Source organism: Scophthalmus maximus, chromosome 1 (assembly GCF_022379125.1).
Source record: "Scophthalmus maximus strain ysfricsl-2021 chromosome 1, ASM2237912v1, whole genome shotgun sequence".
Taxonomy (NCBI): Eukaryota; Metazoa; Chordata; class Actinopteri; order Pleuronectiformes; family Scophthalmidae; genus Scophthalmus; species Scophthalmus maximus.
The window spans coordinates 29,451,216-29,472,668 of NC_061515.1; the positions used below are offsets into that span (position 1 = coordinate 29,451,216).

General features: G+C 44.5%; 3 protein-coding genes across 8 annotated transcripts; 1 reads left to right on the forward strand and 2 right to left on the reverse strand.

The window, feature by feature from the left end:
* Positions 1–42: 42 nt before the first annotated feature.
* On the reverse strand, positions 43–6,668 carry pspc1 (paraspeckle component 1). Of its 2 annotated transcripts, XM_035631594.2 has the most exons (10): positions 6,147–6,668; positions 5,467–5,616; positions 5,226–5,377; positions 4,978–5,073; positions 4,699–4,895; positions 4,524–4,608; positions 4,207–4,342; positions 2,624–2,681; positions 1,239–1,375; positions 43–898 (listed from the first exon to the last, which is right to left on the reverse strand). In XM_035631594.2, the coding sequence occupies exons 1-10, from the start codon at positions 6,537–6,539 to the stop codon at positions 686–688; spliced, it is 1,617 nt and encodes a 538-aa protein (XP_035487487.2). In that variant the 5' UTR covers positions 6,540–6,668; the 3' UTR covers positions 43–685. The 2 variants fall into 2 exon arrangements, 1 of the variants encoding a protein (XP_035487487.2); XR_004793486.2 differs by lacking the exon at positions 2,624–2,681 and having other exon boundaries at positions 751–898.
* An 854-nt stretch (positions 6,669–7,522) lies between these two features.
* On the forward strand, positions 7,523–12,424 carry lypd6 (LY6/PLAUR domain containing 6). Its single transcript, XM_035632090.2, has 5 exons — positions 7,523–7,605; positions 10,740–10,889; positions 11,177–11,275; positions 11,582–11,712; positions 11,799–12,424. The coding sequence occupies exons 2-5, from the start codon at positions 10,772–10,774 to the stop codon at positions 12,000–12,002; spliced, it is 552 nt and encodes a 183-aa protein (XP_035487983.1). The 5' UTR covers positions 7,523–7,605; positions 10,740–10,771; the 3' UTR covers positions 12,003–12,424.
* A 338-nt stretch (positions 12,425–12,762) lies between these two features.
* On the reverse strand, positions 12,763–18,039 carry mmadhca (metabolism of cobalamin associated Da). Of its 5 annotated transcripts, XM_035632006.2 has the most exons (9): positions 17,143–18,039; positions 16,553–16,661; positions 15,347–15,392; positions 14,701–14,842; positions 14,397–14,614; positions 14,103–14,208; positions 13,794–13,933; positions 13,626–13,715; positions 12,763–13,462 (listed from the first exon to the last, which is right to left on the reverse strand). In XM_035632006.2, exons 3-9 carry the CDS (start codon positions 15,356–15,358, stop codon positions 13,247–13,249), a joined length of 924 nt encoding a protein of 307 aa, XP_035487899.2. In that variant the 5' UTR covers positions 15,359–15,392; positions 16,553–16,661; positions 17,143–18,039; the 3' UTR covers positions 12,763–13,246. The 5 variants fall into 5 exon arrangements, with proteins under 5 accessions (XP_035487899.2, XP_035487890.2, XP_035487915.2 ...); XM_035631997.2 differs by lacking the exon at positions 17,143–18,039 and having other exon boundaries at positions 16,553–16,772; XM_035632022.2 differs by lacking the exons at positions 16,553–16,661; positions 17,143–18,039 and adding an exon at positions 15,895–16,004 and having other exon boundaries at positions 13,626–13,712.
* Between the last annotated feature and the right edge of the window lie 3,414 nt (positions 18,040–21,453).

Below are 21,453 nucleotides of genomic sequence, written 5' to 3' on the forward strand. Positions count from 1 at the left end.
AGATTCACCCAATACAAATGAAAAGCACAAACAAAGCACGACTTCCTACAAATGTTTTATTTCTCTTGATCATCAAATACAGAATGAAAAGGCTGCAACTTTCACCAACGATGATTCTACTTTAAGGGAGGAGCACAGTCAAATGCAACAAGATCAAAATCTTTGACGCACTTTATATGACTGAATGTGGATGTTATGAGGACGGTCGACTGCCAGGAACATTTCTCAGATTTGAGCTTTTCGAATCTTTTTTTTATAAATGTAACACTTCCACTGAACAGCGTCCTTGAGTTACTATTTAAAAAGAGCACGAAACCCTCTCTCTCTCTAGAGTCAGAGTTTGGTTTGTCTGTTCTTGGCTACTGTAGAAACACAACGGTGTAACGTTACGACGAGGAAGTGGACCGGCTATCGATATAAATGGCTCATTTTAAGGTAACAAAAAAACCCCACAAGGGTTCGTACTGTCCGGTGATTATACAGTTATGAAATCTTCATCAAAAATACCATGATCCATTTCTGCCAAAAGATCCAAAAAATCCTTCACGCTGGACCTTTAAAAAAATGTGTCTTTTCTTTCCAGCAAACCTGTCCGAGTCGCCGGGAGCGGAGGAGTAGGTCAACAACAGGGTAAAAAAAAAATTCATCAGGGGCAGTAACAAAGATCCACGAGCATCGTGGGAGGTTAGTATCTGCGACGCTTGTTATTTGGCCCATCGAACACGTCCCCGACTGGATGCCCACTGACAAATCCTGGGGCCGCTCCAACCTGGGGGCCCAATGGCTGCTGCTGCTGCTGCTGCTGCTGCTGCTGCTGCTGCTGCTGCTGCTGCTTCGGGGACTCCACATCCGGTCGGCCCCCCATCGCTCCACCCTGCGGCGGGTATCTGTCGCTTCGCTGTGGTGCCATGGGGGTTGGCGGAGGGCGCAGAGTCAGATTGTTACGAAAGGTCATTATATCGTATCCAGAAATAAGTGGTTTTCAATCGGGATTGATCCAAGTGACGCCAAGTGAACGTAGCCGACAGTGAGAGAGGAAAAAAATGAGTCGATTAGTTTGGTCGACAGATCTAAAACATACATTCTTATTTTTTTAAATTAGCTCTTGCTTTTTCTATTTTACAAAAAAATTCAGAAAAAAATGATTATTTACGTTGAGGCAATTAATTGTTTTAAAGGCCTTCATTTGAAGATTTATAAAATGAGAGTTTTTTATAGTTTTTATCCGGATACATTACCATGGCTCCGTTCTCTGACATCAAGGGTGCGCCCATATTTGCATTTCCTTCAGGGCCGATGGCTCCTCCCCTTCCACTCATGCCCATCATTTGACCCTGGTTGCCACCGGGCCCTGCAGAGGCCTGGTTATATCCATCTACACGCAAAACAACGGAGCATCGGTCGGTCATGTGGTCAATTAACCATGAAATAAAATCACTGCCACTGTTAGAACAGTGGCGGCTGAACCCTAATTCTCACTGACTTAAAGTTAAAGGTTAACGTTGGCTTTTAGTCAATAGCTAAAAAAGGATCTGGGTACAAGATGAGACTGACCCACATCGAATAATGTTCTGCTCTGGTCGTTGTAACAGATGTGAAATGCTGACGTTAGTCGACATTATTAAAAATAGTTTATCTTAAAGTAGCGTTAGTTTGAAGATAAACTGCTCACAAAAAAAACAGAACTGAAGGAATCTTATTGAAGGATGTGTATCACATGACTGCTGTCAGCTCAGGATATGGTCACAACACTTTCATAAGAAATATTTAAAGTGCAACCATGCTAGCAGCTCTGTCAGGTCATATTTCGGCTTTCATAAAAAATTCTAACTTCAGCATTTTAACATGCTCGCAACGGTAATCCTGACGTGCATGATGTTAGCAGGTCGTCATCAGTTATTACGAGCAAACAAAAAGGAGAAAAAATAGGTTTATATCAATACCAAACACAAATGTTAATTAAACAAAATAGTTAACAGGCGTTGAAATATTTTTACACAAGGGAATATGGAAGGTTTCATTTTTTTTACAGGATGGACAGAGACGGCAGACTGTGGAATTAGCAGCCGGAGAGGTTTCGCACTTTGACAGCTACAATTTGAGGCCAAATGTTTTTGAGATGAAATTTGAAAACTAGCCCTCAGATTGCACATCACCTTCAGTGCAGAGAATATACAGAGGGAGTTTGTAGAAATCAACATTGAACCGTACACACAAAGAACAAAACGACAACTTTGGTGCCCTACAATGTAATTTCATATTCAAGTCGAGACAAAGTAACAAACTTGACTTGTTTGTGAAGGTGATGTGCAATCCGAGGTTAACTGACCCTGACAGAACCCGTTCAGCACACTGTGGTACCATATGTTCTGTTAGTTCAGACATGGAGTTGTCAGGCGGTTCATTTTGTTTCTTTTCTCCTTTTGTACCTCAAACCAAGTGAGAGCGATTCAACGGGCGTCAACGTACGTCTCGTTGAAAAGGACTCACTTGGGATGCAGGACAAATAAGAATAATCATCACGATTAAAAAAAAAATAAAGACATTAAAGCACATCATTGACTCATGATCACTTTGACCTGGTTGTTTGTACCAACCAGTCCGTACACAGTCATGCCCGTACCTGCCATATTAATGGCTCCACGAGGGCCCAGCTCACCCACTCTCATTTCCTGTTCTCTCTGGAAGAAGTGAAGAAGAGCCTTGAGGACAAAACTCGGGCTAGAGTACAGATCTTTAGCGGGTGGCCACAGAACATCACTCACACTCTACAAAGTAGCCACTTTTCACACAGCACTGATGACGGCCAGGTAAGTTATCCATGGCTGCAAAAGGAGAAATGTGATTATCATGCTCATCCTTGATTCTGTTCAACCTCTGACAAGGAAGATACATCTCCTTATAATCTATTAAAAAGACTTATGGCAACTGAAATGCAAAAATCAGCTGGAAGTGTCCACATCTATAAAAACAAAAAAAACTGAGCTCTGGATTTTTTGCACATTAAACCATTAATCTTGTCAGCGAGATCCGACCCACATGAACCGTTATGTCGTTCACACAGGCCCCGACACTTGTCTTATCACAATCACATTTTGCGGGCGAATCTTTGCATATATATAAAACAAAAAAAATCTGCTCAATGTCACCGCTTTGTTGACAGTCAGTTTGGTGTGTCAGGGCCCAAACACACACACACACACTCTCCCGTATCTGTACATACATTCATATTTTCCACATCCTCTCACAATAACAGAATTATGGATACATTATATATGCACACACACACACACACACACACACACACACACACACACACACACACACACACACACACACACACACACACACACACACACACACACACACACACACACACACACACACACACACACACACACACACACACACAATGTGTGTAATCCTGCAAATTCAGAAGGTGAATTAAATTCAACTATGTAACTAGAATATCAGTCGTTAGTCAGCAGCTGCAGTGATTTAAAGTGGGTTTGGTCCCGGACGCCTGCGAGCAGTGTGCGTTTGTTATGTGCGCGTAAAGACGCCGACTCCCGGCGGGACGTCTGAACGGAGCAAAGGGTGTGAAGAGAAAAGTTATGTCAGATAACAACAACAACAACATACAGTATCACACCAACAGTCATTCACACCCACAAACCTTTAAATTCTACGGATCACTTCTCTTATTCACTTGATCGCTACAGATTTACGAAACAAGACGCTAGGAATGATTCAGGTTCAGCAGTCAGTTAAGATCGGTGTTAGTCGACACTGATTCCAGCGACCGGTGATCGGAGCACCCTAATCGCTGGTGAAATACAGAATGCAAAAAGAATCACTGAGCAAAAACTAGATCAACCTTAAAAACCTTGGGTGTTTATCTACATTGAGATTAAACGTTAAGATCCTCAATAACTGTCTCGATGAAATAGATTAAATCCTAAATGTTCTACACATCAAACAGTTGGTTATACTAATCTTCTAATCTCCAAAAAGTAAGACAGTTCTGAAAATGTGACATTGTGTATTTCTACTTTCCTTCTCTTCAGTTGTATTTAAAAGAAATGTGTGAAGGCAAACCAAGATACAGGTTGTGTACACGTTTAAAGAGTTTGGTTAAATCTTTCAAAGGTGTGATTCGCGAGCGCGCGCGTGTGTGTGACTGAGCAGCGTTGCAGCTGTACTCACATTCTCCACGTAGTTTGGTTTGCAGCCGTCTGGTTGTTGTTGTTGTTGTTGTTGTTGTTGTTGTTGTCGTCGCACGTCGTCCTGTTCTCTGTGTCTCATCATCTCCTCCTCTCTCCTCCTCCTCTCCTCCTCGTGTCTGCCGAGGGAGGAGTTACAAGTCAAATTTTTAAAAAAAATTACAACTTCAACTCATTATTTTCTTCTGGCACTCCAGAGCAGTTCTGAAATGATTCAACATGACAGGAAATAAGGACAATCATAATAGGTGGTCCATCTCTTTCTGTCCTCCTGGTTCGTTCAAATAAATAAAAACACACCTCATCTCTATCTGCTTCCGTCTCTGCAGCTCCTGGTTCCTCAGCTCCTCCAGTCTCCTCAGCTCCTCCTGACGTCTCATTAGATCTGGAAGAGAAAAGGAATCAGACACAGGTTTGTGAGCATTTGAAGTTGGTTCTCATGGTCACGAGGACGACTCTGACAACCAGCCGATACCTTGTCTCATCATCATGAGCTGATGCTCGTGTTTCGCCGACTCCAGCTCGGCCTCCAGCTTCTCCTTGGACTCTCTGATGTTCCTGTCCACCTGCTCCCGCTGCTGCTTCTCCATCTCGTCCAGAGCTTTCCAGCGAGACGAGTATTCAAACTCAAACGTGCCCGGCTGGGCGCAACGTGCTGGCTGCTCCCGTTCCCTGAGGGGGAAAAAAAAAACATAGCTGCAATTCTTGTGATCTGTAAACAGATTCAAGAAAGCGAGGACCTCTTTTTACTCACTTGTAGTATTTTGGAGTCTTCTGCAGCAGTTTTTCAGGAAGCCCGTCCTCGTCATCGAAGTGCTCCGACGGCTCCACAATGACTGGACAAGGTGTGCTGAAGAAAGGAAGGACAACAACTGACTAACATCAGGGATTTTCAACACTGTTGACGCACACATAACTTTTTCTAAAGAAGACTCTGAAGTCGATTTTCTGTTGCCATGGCAGCAAAACACATCACATAAACCATAAAATTAAATTCCATACGTGGTCAGCAGCAGCGCTCCCTCCGTGCACCGCTCCAGTGCCTTACGTGCAGCGGCTTTGTTGGCGAACTCCACGATGCCTCTCCCCACGGGATGCCCGCGGTCGTCCGTCACGACAATGGCCCGTTCGATCGGCCCGAACTGAGAAAACGCCTGCAGGTGCAAGGTCATTCTCAGGTTACATAACACAGACTAATGATTCCATTCGTGCTGAGATTAGGTAACAACGTCCTTTAACTTACCTGCTCCAGCAGCTCATTCGTCACCACGGGCAGCAGGTTGCGGACGGCGAGGGCAGCGCCGTGGGTGGAAAAGCGGATCCTGATTGGTCGGTTATTCATAATTGTCCCATCTAGCTCAGCTTTGGCAATCTCTGCCAGCGTCCGGGTTTCCTAGGCAACAAGGGATGCTGATGAGGACACACCACAGCTGTACATATTGACTTTGATTCACTAAGGCTGCAGAATAATGTGAATTAAAATTATATTATGTATTTGTCAGAGGCTGAGAAGTGAAGAAGCAGTGAAATCACAATGGAAGAGAAGAAAAACAAGACATGTTGACAACCTGTCAGTTCATCACGAAGGAAACTGATATGTCAATATTGATTAGCTGTGTGCGCCTGTCAAAAACATCTCATCACCTTCTTAACTCTTGCAGAGTGAAATATCATATGTATATATGTATATATTTTTCTTAATGCAGTTACGTACAATGTGTTACGGTGAAGTCTAAAATTTACGAAACTATAAGTGGAACGTGAACTCATCTGGCATGTTAGCTAATGCTAACGTAGCAGCTAGCTCGCGTAGCCACGAACATTGGCTCCACAAATAACAAATTGAAATAAAAACAATTAATAATAGAACGATATTAAACTTCAGTACAACGGGATATTCAAAACACACCCGAGTGTACATACCAGGCGCACGAAGCCGAAGCCCCGCTCTCTGTTGATGAACACCTCGTTCACTTTCCCGTATTTAGCAAACATGCCCGTGAACTCCTCCTCGGGAATGTCGAGCGGCAGGTTCCCGACGAAGAGGCGACACCTCTGGGTGAACGTCTTCTCGCCGGGCTTCCGAAAACTCGTGATATCGAAACTCGTCATCTCTGCCGGAGCCTGTCCGCTGCCCTCCCCGGCTCCTTCCGCTTGCTCGGCCGCGGGACTCTGCTGCTGCTGCGTCGGCGGAGCTGGGCTGTCTTTGTTCGCCGGTGACAGTTCCGCGGACGCCGGGGACTCGGCCCCGCGTTTGGCCGCTTGAGGAGAGTTGCTGCTCTGCATGTTGCCATGTTGCATGTTCCGGTTGGCCATGCTGGGACGGGGTGGTTCGTGCAGCACGGTCTTCTGTGAGAGGGAGAGTTCGGGTCGAGCGGACCGGTGTTGATGGTGCACACCGCTCCAGCTCTTCTTCTGATGATAAAGATGGCGGCGGTGGTTGTGGGCGGACACAAATAATCTGCACACCGCCCACAGTTGTTGAGGCCACACCCATCTTCTTCTTCTCTGGTTCATGGCGGATCGCAAACCAACGTTTGCAAGGTGCATACTGCCACCTACTGTACCGGAGTGTGTTACATATACTTCAGGTTACATTCTTAGATGGAAATAATCATAATCATAATCATAATAATAAAACACAATAAACACAACATATACTATATTTTATGATCTAACCCTGAATCTTTAAGAAAACGCAACCACACACCCATCATTCATCAATGGCTGCTAACCCAACACACACTAATAATTATTTTTTATTAATTATTTATCGTGCAGTTATTTTCTTGAGATATCAATTCATCCAACAGTGAGACATTTCCCAAAAGTCCCAAGGGCAAAGGTTTCAAAACTCAAAAGATGTATTCCATTCACTGTGATATAACAATCGGAAAATCAAACAAACACGTGCAAGCCAGCAAATAGTTGCTATCTTTTGCGTAAAACAATCATTTTTTTCCAGACATGAACTTAGGAAACGTCTGGAAAATTGGACCAGGACATGTTCCGGAGTTGTTCCGAGCCAGACGCTCTCACACCAAAATATATAATTAGAGCACAACTCAACCTCTAAACTTGGAGTTTTCAAAAACATGGTTTAGTTTAGTTTATAGTTTTTGTTATTATCAATGATATGTAAAGTCCCGACAATTCAAATAAGACATCTGTAAAGTCGGGGACATTATTTCCCATCAATTCCACAATCATGATGAGAATGTTCTCTCGTTGCAACGCTGCTGATGCGAATGGTGATGACGTCACGGTGACGCGTCAGCACGCCCCGCCCCCCTGCAGCAGCAGCAGCAGTTCACTACGTGATTTTCATCTGCGAACATTCAGGATGTGAGTCTCCTGCGGATCTGTCGAGGAAACGCAGCCGGTGAGTTGCATCATGAGGCGCTGTAGAGTGTAGGTGTGTGTCTGTGCATTATTAATAACTATAGTAATTAACTTTATTTATATAGAACTACAGAATAACTGGTAAACAATAAGTACACTGTGCAAATACAAATGTAAACCAAGTTGATGCAAGAGAGGTGGATACAATCTTTAGGAATAAATTACCAAACGTGGAATTCAATTCAAGATTAGAGTGGGATTTAATATGTATAGTGAATTGTTTTGATTGTGGGTTTAAATTTATTTTGCAAATCATATTTATATTAAATAAAACATGTTTGGGACATACATCTAATTAATATACTGGCTAATTAGGATGCAGCATAAAGCGCTGGGTAGTTCTATAAATGGACGTTTTAATTATTTAGACTATTAATTAAGTGTATTTCAGAGAAAGGCAGTGCTGCAGGTTTAAAATGTAGTTTATAGAATATGATGCATTTGTATTGAATTAACTGTAAAAAGCACTTTATAATACTCTTTCACCAGCTGTGACATCAAAACACTGCTTGAAATAATTAATATTATTTAATAATATAGTAGTTAGGATCCTTTATATCCCTTTTATAGCACGTTGGCTCAACTCAACTCTGACTTGGCTTAAAATGAGCACTTTTCATATTTCAAATACATTTGGCTGCATATTTAAAGCACACCAGCTGGTTTTAGGTTTCTGTAAAGTTGTTGGCTTTGTTTCATTGTACTTGAGGCAGTCATTTTTTTTAGGTTTTCATTAAGAGTCGCTAATCTGATGTTGTTTTCAAGACGTCAAACGTTTTATGAGATGCACAGCTCCTCGTAAAATCTCACAGTCACGCACTGACTCAGTGTGGAAGCATGCGTGGGTCTGAACTCAGGTTAACACAGGAACCAGAGGCCCGATGAAGCGTTCAGGATGTGACACGAGGTACGAGACGAGAGCTCAAGGTGCCGTGGTGTATCTCTGGCCTCTGAGGCAGTTGTGTGACAGAAGTCCGGCCTCTGCCATATGTGTGTGTCTGGTGGATACAGCCGAGTCGCTGGGTGTCGGCTGAGCTTCAAAGGCAACCCCGGTGGCCCAAATCTTCATCCAGTATTCTTTAGACACGCATGAGCAACGTGGAGCCTTTGTCCTTCATCTGGGCAATTAAACTGCCCCCACTTGACATGTTATTATTTCATGCAGCAGTCAGCGCTAGATGTTTGTGAGAGCAAACGGATTCATCATTGATTATTCTAGTCATTCAGTTTGAGCTCCTAAACCTGCAGTACAGCATGTGATGCAGTCAAGTAGATTTCATATCTTTTCAAAACCCCTTTTTTTTATGTTTCTGTTAGTTTGCGTTCAGGTGCTGGTCATATTCTCCAACAACACCCAGATGTTCTGAGTCGCAAATAGCTTTTAAAGGGTTTTCTGCAAAACTATAACTATCAATATCCCTTCAGTCATTTTTGGGGGGGTTAAGGATAGCTTTACTTTCAGTCATAAATACTGGATATCTCCGACAGCACTTGAAGGCAGCATAGCACTGCCTGCGGACGGAGGGTGAGACGTGAATGACATTTGACGCTGAGTTATGCTACACTAACATTCAGGAGTACGACAGATATATCCAAAGCAATATATTTGTGTAAAAAGCAACTCGACCTCTTAACCTCGGATGACTGATTTACCGCTTTGGATTCAGCAGATAAACCGAACTCATCTCTGGTATGAAGAGGTCACGAGCGGGGTCACGAGTCAAAAAGTATGTTTATACAAATTATTAATCATTTTCTGGAATAGATTACACTGAAAAAAATGTGTTTTTTTACACATGAAAACAGGAAAATGTCCGGAAAATGGAGTTTGCCGTTCACGTATGACATTTTTGTTTACAGTATCAAGACCTCAACACTCACATGGGCTCATTTTTCCCAGAAATTCTAATAGGGGCTTGGAGGAAAAGTTCTGGAAAATGTCCGGACTTTAGCCCACGTTTGAAAGCAGCTTCTTTCACTGCATCATTAACATCATGGTGCCTGAGAAGCTGCACATTTCAGCCCCACTCATCCAACTTTTACACTCACAACCTGCAAACTTTACCGCCCCCGTTGTCACGAGAGACAGAAAGATTTACAAGCGGCGCTCCTTCAGATTCTTTGAACCCTCTGTGGCCTTTTAACTGGGGCTCGGTCGGTGCTGATTGAACCCGGAGTTCCTCCATCTCCATCTCTCTCCAGTTGTAACAGGAGGCCATTGTACCTAATCCCTGCTCTCCTGCCCCCCCCCCCCCCCCTTCCCCTCAGACCCCCGAAGCAGAGTTCACTCCAGGCAAAGGCCGAGCATCCGTCGCACAGCTCAAAGTTGAAGAGCTCATCTCAAGTTTTCCTTTTCAGCGTGCAGCATTTCATTATGAGCTATACAGTATACAGCGGAGAAGTTTAATTAATCTAAGCTCTCGGTCTGAAAAGCTTCTCTGAATCCTTCCAGATAATCCTGCATCATGTCATTAAGAGAAGCTTCCACTTCACGGAATCTGAACCTTTGACAATTGTGAATTCTTGCTTAAAATCTTAAATTTAAATGACTAATCAATCGAAATTGTTAATTTCCAGTTAATTATTGACACATTCCAACTGATTCTACTCAAATACATTTGTATATTAATTCATACATTTATTGTGTGTGCATCCAGACAGTTTGGATAATCAAGGTACAATTTTTCATAGGACAGTTGTTTTACTTACATCATGATATTACTATATAAACTAGTCTTTGATACGAGGTGTGTACTGCTCTTGTTGTGTGAATGTACAGTAGAGTACAGTACAGTCTGTCTGTCGCACACAGACCTGGATCGGTGTTATTGGAGCATGGATAATGCAAAGAAAACAAGCATTTACAAACACAACAGCGAGCTCAACGCCTGGGGATAAAAGTACACCATGGCCATTACAGAGCTGATCTCAGACGACTGCACTGATCTGAAGTCAGCAACAAAAACCAGGTCATCTGGTCTTTAATTCATTGACTGACGTGTCAGTGAATCCACACAGAGTAATGGCTCCAGAGTGTTCTGGCTGCGCCGTGACGGATACGTTTCCATGTCGTCAAGGAAAATGATTATCAAGTGTTCCCCTTTCCCCTCACAGGCCTAAGTGCATGAAGACTTCTAGGGCCAAAGATGGAGGGCTGGCCAACGGTGGCCTGGGTCCTGCTCGTGACGAACATCGCCGATTGGCTGAAGACCGTCCAAACACGGGACTTCACCATGAAAGACATCGTCCTGCTGCATCCGTCAAGTAGGAGCATGGTCATCTGTTTTAGCGTAGTGTGTGTTTTGTGAGTAAAAACACTGATTTTTGTTTCAATGGACGCCTATGAAATTTATTACTGTTTAGTGTTTTGTGTGTTTAAAAGATAAAGGAATATTTCCAGTTTCGGGTTGGGAGGATTATCAGATAAAAGATTTTTGTGTGTAGTGTGTTTGTCTCCGTCTCGTCAGAAACAGGCTTTGCTCTGTGATTGACAAGTGTCTGACCCTGTGACCTACAGCCGTGTGTGGAATGTGTGTGTGTTTCCTCCACAGCAACGCCTCACCCCGGCAGCTTCAAGTGCTTCACATGTCGAGACGCTGCAGATAACTACGAGTGTAACCGCTGGGCACCGGACGTCTACTGTCCCAGAGGTTCGTCAGCTTCTTCTTCTGAAGAGAAGCTGAGCTAATGCTCACTCGCCTCCTCGAACACATTACACATGGTTATGTATGAGATAATGAGTGAATGTGAAAGTTTTTCCTTAATAATTATTATAATAATTTGGAGGCTGTGAACATAGAATGAAATTGTTGATGAAATGTGTAGAAATCCTACAACAATTTGTCCTTGTCGTCTTCTTAGGACGGCATGAATGTATATGAACACATTTTGAACTGGTGTAAGATTATTGATGATCAGAAGACATCAAACCATGTCAAACAATCTGCGTCCTGCAGATACCAGATATTGTTACACACTCCACATGATGGACGACAGAGGAGACAGTGTGTCTGTGTCCAAGCGCTGTGCGACCCTGGACGACTGTCTGTTCGCCGGCTGCGCCCACGTCACTTTTGACGGCCACCAGGTACGTGGAGCCTCAGCAATAACCTGATTTATTAAAAGAATAGAGAATCACAGAATCGTGGAACTGAACAGTTCAACATGTGTCAGGTGTGTTCGTCCTGCTGTGAGGGCAACATCTGCAACGTGCTGGTGCCGCGGAACGAGAGCGGCGCCGTCTTCTCCTCCACCTCCCCGCTGGCCAGCTCGAGCAGGAGGCATGATCCTGCGGCGCTGAGCTACATCCTCATCATCCTCCTCATCGTCGTCAGTATCTTCTCAGTGTTTGAGATGAAAACTGTGACACGTCATTGAAGATAGTTTTCTGGGATAAATGAGAAATTTGCTGAAGGTGAAGAACATTTTTTTATTCTCAATCTTGTGATATTGTTTATTGTGTTAATTGTTTCCTGCCCAGATTGATTCAATTAAAAGGCGTCTGGCGGTTTAAGGTTGGCGTCCCAGAAATGAGTATTTGGGCCAGGCATAAGAAAATGAGAAGAGGAATATCTTTCAAAGATGGAAAACTGACAGCAGCTCGTCAGTTGCACCTCTAACTGGATTTGATAAACCAAAGGTGTCGTATTTGTTCTTGAAATTTCAACTTAAAAAAAAAAATTCTCATTCCTGAGCATTCCCTGCCAGACTTCTCTTCAGTCTCCTGCTTTTTTTCCTGATTTATTTATGCTTAGTAACAAAGTTGTAACAGTATTAAAAAGAACCATGTTGTTTAACCATGTTAGAGTTGATTTCTCACAGGTTTTGTCAAACTCAACTTGGACTTTTGTTCGTTCACCTTTTAACACTTTAATATGGCAGAACAGGCCCACGTGGTAAACATCTGTGGACGGACACACACACACACACACACACACACACACACACACACACACACACACACACACACACACACACACACACACACACACACACACACACACACACACACACACACACACACACACACACACACACACACACACACACACACACACACACACACACACACACAGGAAAGAATGTGTTAGCAGCCTGACACATACACACACACAGAGGAAAGAATGTGTTAGCAGCCTGATGAGAAGTCTCTTTGTTTATTTCACAGTTCTGACACGACTGCAGTGCGTCAACTCCACAAACAGGATCCACATTTCATTTGATTCTGTGCAACAGATCGGGGAGAAGAAAAGGAAAATAAAACTATACATACACATATGAAAAGTGTGGACCTGATCAAATCCAGATCTCTTTACAGCTGCCTGAATCTCAAAGGTTTCCATGACACATTCATGTGTCTTATATTCTATTATGAAATTATGACGTCGTCTCCAAAGTGTTTCTCACAGACTTTCACACATGAAGCACCAGGTGCGTTTCTCGCTGTAGTTGTGGGACGAGTCGGGTTTAGAGTTTAAAGCACCGAGGGTCGGCCGGTTGGCAAGTCTCAGTCACATCCTCAATCTACTGTACATCAGCTTCCAGGCTTCTTCAAACCATAAATAATAGAGGCCTTTTAGCCTGGATTTAGTTTAATATAAAATATAATTTAAAAAAAAAGCCTATTCCTCATCTTCCAGTATATTTGAAAGTCCTTGTAGTCTGGCGATGGCGGCGCTGTGCGTCGGTGCGTTTGTGAAAACAGTCCCCACAAACAGAGGCGTTCCCCTCAGGATGTGGCGAATAACGGTGCAGGAGCCCGACACCTCAATGTGGAAGCCCAGATTTTCCAGCTCCTCCTCCGTTCGCAGGGCGGTTTGACTCGGAGACGCAAAGAACTGTTGGGGAAAAAAGAATAATCAGACAACTGTCTTTTAAAGCTTTACAGTTTCCACTTCTCAAGCATAATATTGTATCATATAACATATGTGCTTCAGGGCCATGACAGTGGAGCTAAAACCGCCTGGTTTTCTTTATCAATACAAAACTAGAGAAACTCACGGCTGCTCCTGTGGTCGGGTCAATGAAGTCGGCCCAGTATCCTGCAGTCCAAAGAGCGAAGCACATCTCTTTCGCTCCGCTCACAAACTGCTGTCAGGAGAAAGAACAGTGAGCAGCCGCTTCGACTTCCAACTTTCAACACTGGAATAAAACACGACAGTGACCGACTCTGTGCAGCAGCTGATCTCTGTCCGGCTCCGCCGCAGCTGCCGCCGCCGCCGCCTCCTCCTCGCGCCGACCGCTCCTCTGTGCGACCGTCACGACTGTGATGGAGGTGGTGGGCGCTGACGGGAACAACAGTTCCAGATCTGACCCACACACACACACACACACACACACACACACACACACACACACACACACACACACACACACACACACACACACACACACACACACACACACACAGTTTTGTTACTAAAAGACGACTTCAGGTTATGAAGATAAAGCGAGTCCTTGCCGGGTAACTTTTCTGACCTTTTCTCAACAGCTCGGGGCAGGAGCTTATAGAGCAGTCGGCATCCGTCTGGTTGAAGTACTGCTCCGCTTTGTGGACTCGCATGGATATAGGACCCAGATTTCCCTGATAAACACACACACACATTCGAGACAATCGTGTTACAGTCAACTCTTTATTAATATTAGTTAATAAAGGTTGTTTTTAAAAATGAGTGTAAATTGTGGTTTAGCCCCCGTGCCAGGAACAAAATTTGAGGGAAAACAAATAGAAAATAAGATAATGTCCATGATGCAAACTGTACAGATACTCACTTGGAACTCACTAACAAACTGGGCCAGTATGAACTGGTGTCGCTCGGAGCTGCTTGGGGCCGTCAGCACGTCGGGCACCGTCCTGTGGACTGGAGCCTTCTTTTGGTCCGCCATGCCTTCCAGGTGACAGTCAAACCCAACGTTGCCCGGCAACTGGAAGCGCTGGTCCTGAGGTCCGAATGGTCCCATGTTCTCATCAGGCCAGACGGTCCTGGGGCCTGGACAGGAGACAAGGTCATTTGAGGCTGGTGTCGGTGTCTCAGGTTTTACTTGGTGTCGGTCACTCACTGCACGGCCGACTCACCTGAGTCTGCGTGAGATACAGTTATGTAGGGCTCATCTGAGCTCGCAGCAGAGAAGGTTCTGGTTCTGCCGATCCTGAGGGCAGCTAGTGCTCGACGGCCTGCCGGTTGAGACAGGACCAAACTGCCTCGACCGCACAGCACCTGCAGAGGGACAAGACCGCCTGTTAACACCAAGCAGCGTTTCAGGACAGACCCAAATACGGAGCAGCAGGTCAATCAAAATTACTATTTAATTATCAGCATATTTAAAAGGCATCTTGTCAGTGAGCAAACATGCAGCACTTATGAAAAACAAGCTTGACATTATAAAATGGCTGAAATCTTCAGGGAAAATTCGGCAAAGGTATTAAACAATTATTAGACGAGTAATGAGTGAGTAAGATGAAATCTAGATATTATTGTTTTTTTAGTAAGTCAAAAGGTTTTCACATAGCAAACTAAAGTTTATGTTATTGGCTAAATATGTGTAAAGAAAGTATCTATATTTTGTATTGTGTGTGTAATTAGGATCATTAAAAATCTCCTGGGAAACTGCCTATCTTTTGTTTTAAAGGAGTATGTCGTAGTTTTATCATCACATAATACACGTTATGTAAGTAGCCGAGCAGTTAGCTGACATCACAACAGAAAGATAAAGTTACTCACGCCACCGGGCATCGTGGTCCGTCTTCTTCTGCTCTTAATCTATAACCTGTGGGATTAAAATCAAACATCCGATGGAACAACTGACACCACGAACATCGTGTCCAACTGCAACAAACAAACAAGCTACGGCTAACCTTGAGTTAGCTAGCTAGAGTTAGCTAGCATAGCTGTCATGATGCAATATTAGCGTGTAGCTTTCACGGAGCAACGGAAAGCAGCGAGGGTCGAGTCTGTCGTTTACACGATTCAGATAATAACAAACCGTAGAAAACTTGTAAAAAAAAAACATCAGCACAGTCAAAACATTCCACTAGCCCAGTAGCTGCTAGCGTTAGCACGATGCTGGCCAGCTGATCAGCTGATGGGACACTTTCGCTTCTTTTTTTTTTTCCCGACAGTGTTGTTGACTCCCTAACTTGACGACACCTCGCAAAAGAAAAATACGCGACAAAACAGGCAGCGAACGTCTCTATAAACCATATAAAAACAAGAAAATATAAAGGAGTTTATGAGATTATATCGTGAAAAGAACATTCGAACGTTCGTACCTGTCAACTCGCACGTCGGCACTTTCGTAATACGAAACACTACGGGGGGCGAGGAGGGACAAACTACTGCTTCTTCTTTGTGTGTGTGGTTGTTGTTTTTTTCTGCGGATTGCAATACCAACTATTGAGTTTATACCGCCACCTACTGTCCCGGAGTAAGTAAAACAAGCTCTATTGTACAAGCAAGAGAATAAAATAATATTAATATAAAACAAACAAAAAATGTGTTTTTTATAATGTGTTCTGCATTTGCCTTTCTTCAACCCCCTTTTTTCTGCTAAAATTATTTTTAATTATTGCTTGACTTCTCCTTTTTTAAATCTAACATTTTTTATAGTAATTTAAAAAAAGAAGTTTCAATTTTTTATTATTCAGATATGTGACCTGAAAACCGTATTATTGTTGGAATGCTGTCTGTGATTTATATAAAAGGTGCTATATAAATAAAATAATAATAATAATAATTATTATTATTATATTAATTGATGCACCTCAGCTCTTATAGGCGGAGTTTTCCCATTTGTCCACAAGATGGCAGCACATGATCAGTTAAACAAGGCCCAGGACTGCCTTGTTCTGTGGCCTTTTAATTAAACATTAATCTCTATTTTTTGCACAATAATGAGCAGTATTCAAAGCTTTCATCATGTTGAATCACCTGCTTTGTTGTAACACATCCTCCAGTTTTGGTTGTTGTCAGAGATGTAGGAGCCAACACCCAATCGATACCTGCAGTGTCATCTGATCGCCAACTTGCAGCAATTAACCTGATGACGTCACAGGGCTGAGCTATCAGAAGGATTATCAATATTCATCAGTCCCCAATCCAATTTAAATAACTCGGTGTGCCCCTGGAGTAAATCATGACGACGAAGGACAGGGCGAGTGCATCCACAGCACTTTCACTTAACTTCACAGAAACTCCCTTAATTCCATTACGCTTTACCTTGGCTAACCTCTAAACAATGTCTGCAATCAAAGGCTGAGTGTTTTTGTACTGTCCTGTTCCCACGTGGGACATGGTGGGGGAATGGTACACCTGCTCAGCAAGATTGCCACCCTTGATCAATAAAGTTTAAAAACTAGAATAATGGCAGAGAGTTGTTCACTGTCAGAAGCCGTGAAGGACGAGGACAGTCAGAGAAGAGTATTTTGCTGGCACACACACACACACATCTCTCTTTAGCTGACTTGGACAAGCTGAGTGACACTTTCTCTGAGCTGACAGGATATGCAGTGGGAGTTTACCCGGGGACCAACATGCTTCCCTCGCTGTGGGGGCAGCTGCAGCAACGTGACCAGCCATATGTGGAGCTGCACACAGCCCATCTGTCAGCGAAGTCTCCCACAGGATCGCCTGGGACAGCCACACGGCCTCCACCCAAGACGGAGGGCCCTGCAGGATGCACACACAAACACACACACACACACACACACACACGTAAACATGCACCAGCATCCGAAAGCAGCTGGCAAATTAATTCTTCACCTCAGGCTCTCTCCGAGGTAAAGAGCATGGGAGAAAGTCAAATGTGGAAAGTCAAGAAGAGGATTTGCAGCTCCACTGACATTAAAGGTGCACCTTCCTATCCTCCAATAGTTTGTTTTGTCTGGCCAACACTCTTTAATTCACAATTACATCAAACACAGAAAGGCAGTGAACACGTACACCCGAAGAGCTGGAATCTGAACTCACCAGGTTATGTTTCGTAGCTTTTCTGTCATTTACAGTAACCTCATCATTGTCAAGACCACGTCGGGCGACGGTTCCCGAGGGTGGGATCCTTGAAATAGCTGTAATTTATAGGGTCTTATCGTATGCATTGATTGCACCGAGGGGGTTCATATTCATTTTAATCCATTATTTTTCCTACTCGCGGTGTTCTCCCTGATTGAACGCTGTGGGCATTGATGCAAAATGTATGGAATAACACATAATTATCTCAATACAGAAGAAGCGCACATGCACAGCGCCGCCTCATTAGTGGCTGCAAAACCCGGGCTGGCACTCGGGGAAATAATTGAACAGTTCAGCACCAACGACAGCGCTCGGAGCACTTTGGAAGCCATTTGAGCAAACAAGCACCAGGTGCAAGTTGGGAGGAAAGTGAGATTTATGATAATCTCTCAAAAGAAAGTCACCACAGAGGCGCGGACGAGTGCAATAAACAACTGCAGGGGTGATTTCGACAGAAGCCAAATTAAAAAATTTTGGCTGAGTCATATTTGCAAAAACACTGGCATGTATGGTGGCACGACAAGACCAAGAGTCTACGGCTGGCAGCGCTATTAGTTTCCATCCACTACACTTTATGTGGATGTAATTTGAAGGAAATGCCAGAAATTTAAATAAAAGAAGCAAAAATATTGCATTACATCAATTGATGTAAGTCTTCTGTGTCTCCTTATCGTGAGGAGTTGGTCTGTGCTTGTTTTTTGTAGGCCCAAAAATATCTGCAATAGCAGAACAAAATGCTTGCAGGTAGTCGACGTGACCCCGCCATCTTGCCACAGCGGTTCACTACCATTGTTCATCCTTCAACTGGATCCTCCAGTTCCCTGTTGATGGACGAGGGGCGGCCGGTGATCTCCGGCGAGCTCCACAAAATTCCACAGCACTTTGACCTGTGCTCGTCGGTAACAACTGTGGCAGGAAGGGTCGGAGAGGGCAGAACATTGGTGCAGGTGTCTGTACCTGATGCTCCAGTCTGTTCCATAACGCTTCGAGCGCTGTCAGTGCCGCTGAACTGTGCAATTAGGCCTTTCTCCCAGTTGTGCGCCTCGAGGCTGCAGTCACTAATGAGGCAGCGGCCTGCGCGTGTGTGTTTGTGTGTGTGTCTCCTGTTACACAGTGCGCATAAAATTATGTATATGTATGGAGGGCCCCGGGGTGCAGCTGCACCACCAGCACCGACTGATGCTCGCCCGGTGACGCACAAGCAGACCCGAGATCCTTGATCGCCATTTGCTCAGTTTATCTTTGTTCAATAACTCTTCACACCGGGAAACTGCTCCTGTCGTGCAGCAAAGGGCTCATTAATATTCAGCCGAGTGGTAATTATGAGGAAGATAATTACTACGCGGTTTGCATGAGAGAACACTCTGGCGTGTGCGGCAGCCTGATCATTTATGCCATTTTACATATCTTTACATATGATGAATGCTCGACTGTAATAGCAGTGTGCATGATACTCCCAACACTGTTTCTCCTCTCATCAGCCGGAGAAGACTGATGCAGCAGCTATAAATAAAGACATGATTGCACGTCTATTTCTGACCAATCTGGTGAGTGATGGAGAACTTGGAGGGATGTTGCATGTTTTCACTGTGCAGCAATGCCTCCTCCTCCCTCAATTGCTTTTTCTAAAACCCTCAAATATGATTCCAAACACGAAACCCAAATATGATTTCTTTGGTCTGACTCCTGCCACCTCACCACAAGCAAAAGCAGCGGCTCTCTCTGCTGTGTATCTACAGCGTCTGCCCTTTCAAAGACTTAATGGAAATTACATATTTGAAAAAGGATTTCTCTTCTTGCCCCACAGCTCAGATCAAAGTGTGCCGCTCGAGCCGCACAACTGGCAGCACGGACAGACTTGGCATGTTAATCACACGAGTTGGTAAATGGTGAAAAAAAGAAAGAAAAGAAGCTTTTCCAGTCCATCAACCACTCGGAGCTCTTCACAATGTCTCGTTCAGCCGTTCATGAAGCAGCATCAGCTGCAGTTACAGGCTCAGCGTCTTGCTCAAGGACACTTTCCACACAAAGACTTCAGTCTGTGTGTGTGTGTGTGTGCCTGCGCTCATCATATTCCTGGGACCAGAGGGAAGGCAGGGTGACATTTCTGAAGGCACGTAAAACCTTGCCACTGTCTCACAGCACTGTCTGTTTGGATTATTGCAGCGGCGCGTCGACGAGAGGAACGCTCGCTGAAAGTGTGTAAAAATACTTCTGTCATGCACACGAGATGGAAAAAGACAACTCGACCTAAGTGAGGATATAGAAATGACAGACGAGCCAACCAGCTTATGTTAAATTGTACTTATAGCTTGTGTTGTACTAAGGAATCCATCGTCCACAGTTTGAACCACGTCCCATCCATCTTCCAGGTTTCGTGGAAATCCGTTTGGTAGTGTTTTTGCATAATCCTGCTGAAACCAACAAATGGACAGGGGAGAAAACAGAGCCTTGCAGATAGATTTGATTTCACATGCGGAGGTTTTGGAGCAGCAGAAACATCAAAGCTTGGAGGAATTCATTGGAGGAGAGGTTCATCTGGTGTGTGCACATCTATTGATGTGTTGGCGTCAGCCGTCTCTCCATCACACGCGACGCGAGAACCTACACATTGTGTAGGGGGACGTGGCAGGATGAAAGGACTGAAGGCCGATGGCACCAGAGCCTCAACACGGAGATGTCTCTGATAAATAATTCATTAGAGTAGAAAAGGTCTGTGAAAGGTCAAGCCACAGGCTGTAGGGTTATTTCCGCTGCAGGGTCGTCGACATATATTCCATAGTCGTGTTACCGTATCCGTGACAACGAGCGGATCGCCGCGCTAAAACAATTAAAAGTGCGAATGAGCCTCCAGGAAACTGACCGGCGTCATCAGACAGGAGGGCAGATGATGTGCGCAGACGGCTGCAGGCGCTGCGAAGAGTTCATCACACACCAGGCACCGCGGGGCTGATTTAACCCTTCATGGTTGGATTACACACACAGACACACACACACACACACACCAGCGTGATGCTGTGCCGAGGGACAAAGCACCTTTGAGAAACATGTAGCCTCATGCTCCTGCTGCAGGGAATTCATTTACACACTCGGGATCGTGACGGTCAAATGTGTAGTTCAGACTGTGGATAATCGTGGAACGAGGAGTTGAATGTGGGAAACATGTTAACAACATTGACACAAACTGAGAAAAACCATAAGGGAGGTGTTTATTAAAGCAAGACTAAGGGCGTTTTCACAGATGAAAGATGGAACCAAGCTTCATATCCTATGGTAAGAGAACGAACCGAACCACGGTTCAGTATGATCCGGACCGAGACCAACCCTTTTGGTCCGACTGAATTTTCATCCGTCGATGTGAACCGTGGCCCGAGGAACTTTTCAAACCTGCTGTTTGGATTTGGACTAAACTGACAAGTCGGGTCGTCCGGACCAAAACCAGGTTGGGTGTGACATCCCACCGTGAGTCTAGAGCGAAGCGGTGTGAGCTCAAAGCCCGAGCCTGGCTCCCACTTCCTTCTGATCCAGGCCTCACCTCTCTTGGTCCTCGCTGTTGTTGTTGTTGTTGTTGGCACGCTCCCCTAAACCTGCTCCCCCCGGCCGCCCCTGATCCCACCAGGACTTGGAGATGCAGTTCCCTGTCTCCTTTGCTCTACAGTACACCTCCCCCCGGTCCTCACCTCCCCGGCACCTTCCTCGCCCAGGGGACCACAAACGCCTCGCTGAGGCTAAATTACCTCAACAATACAACCTGATGGTAAAACAACGTGCTGTCGGAGGAGCGAAACATTTATGTCGGCCCCTATAAAACCACATGAGAC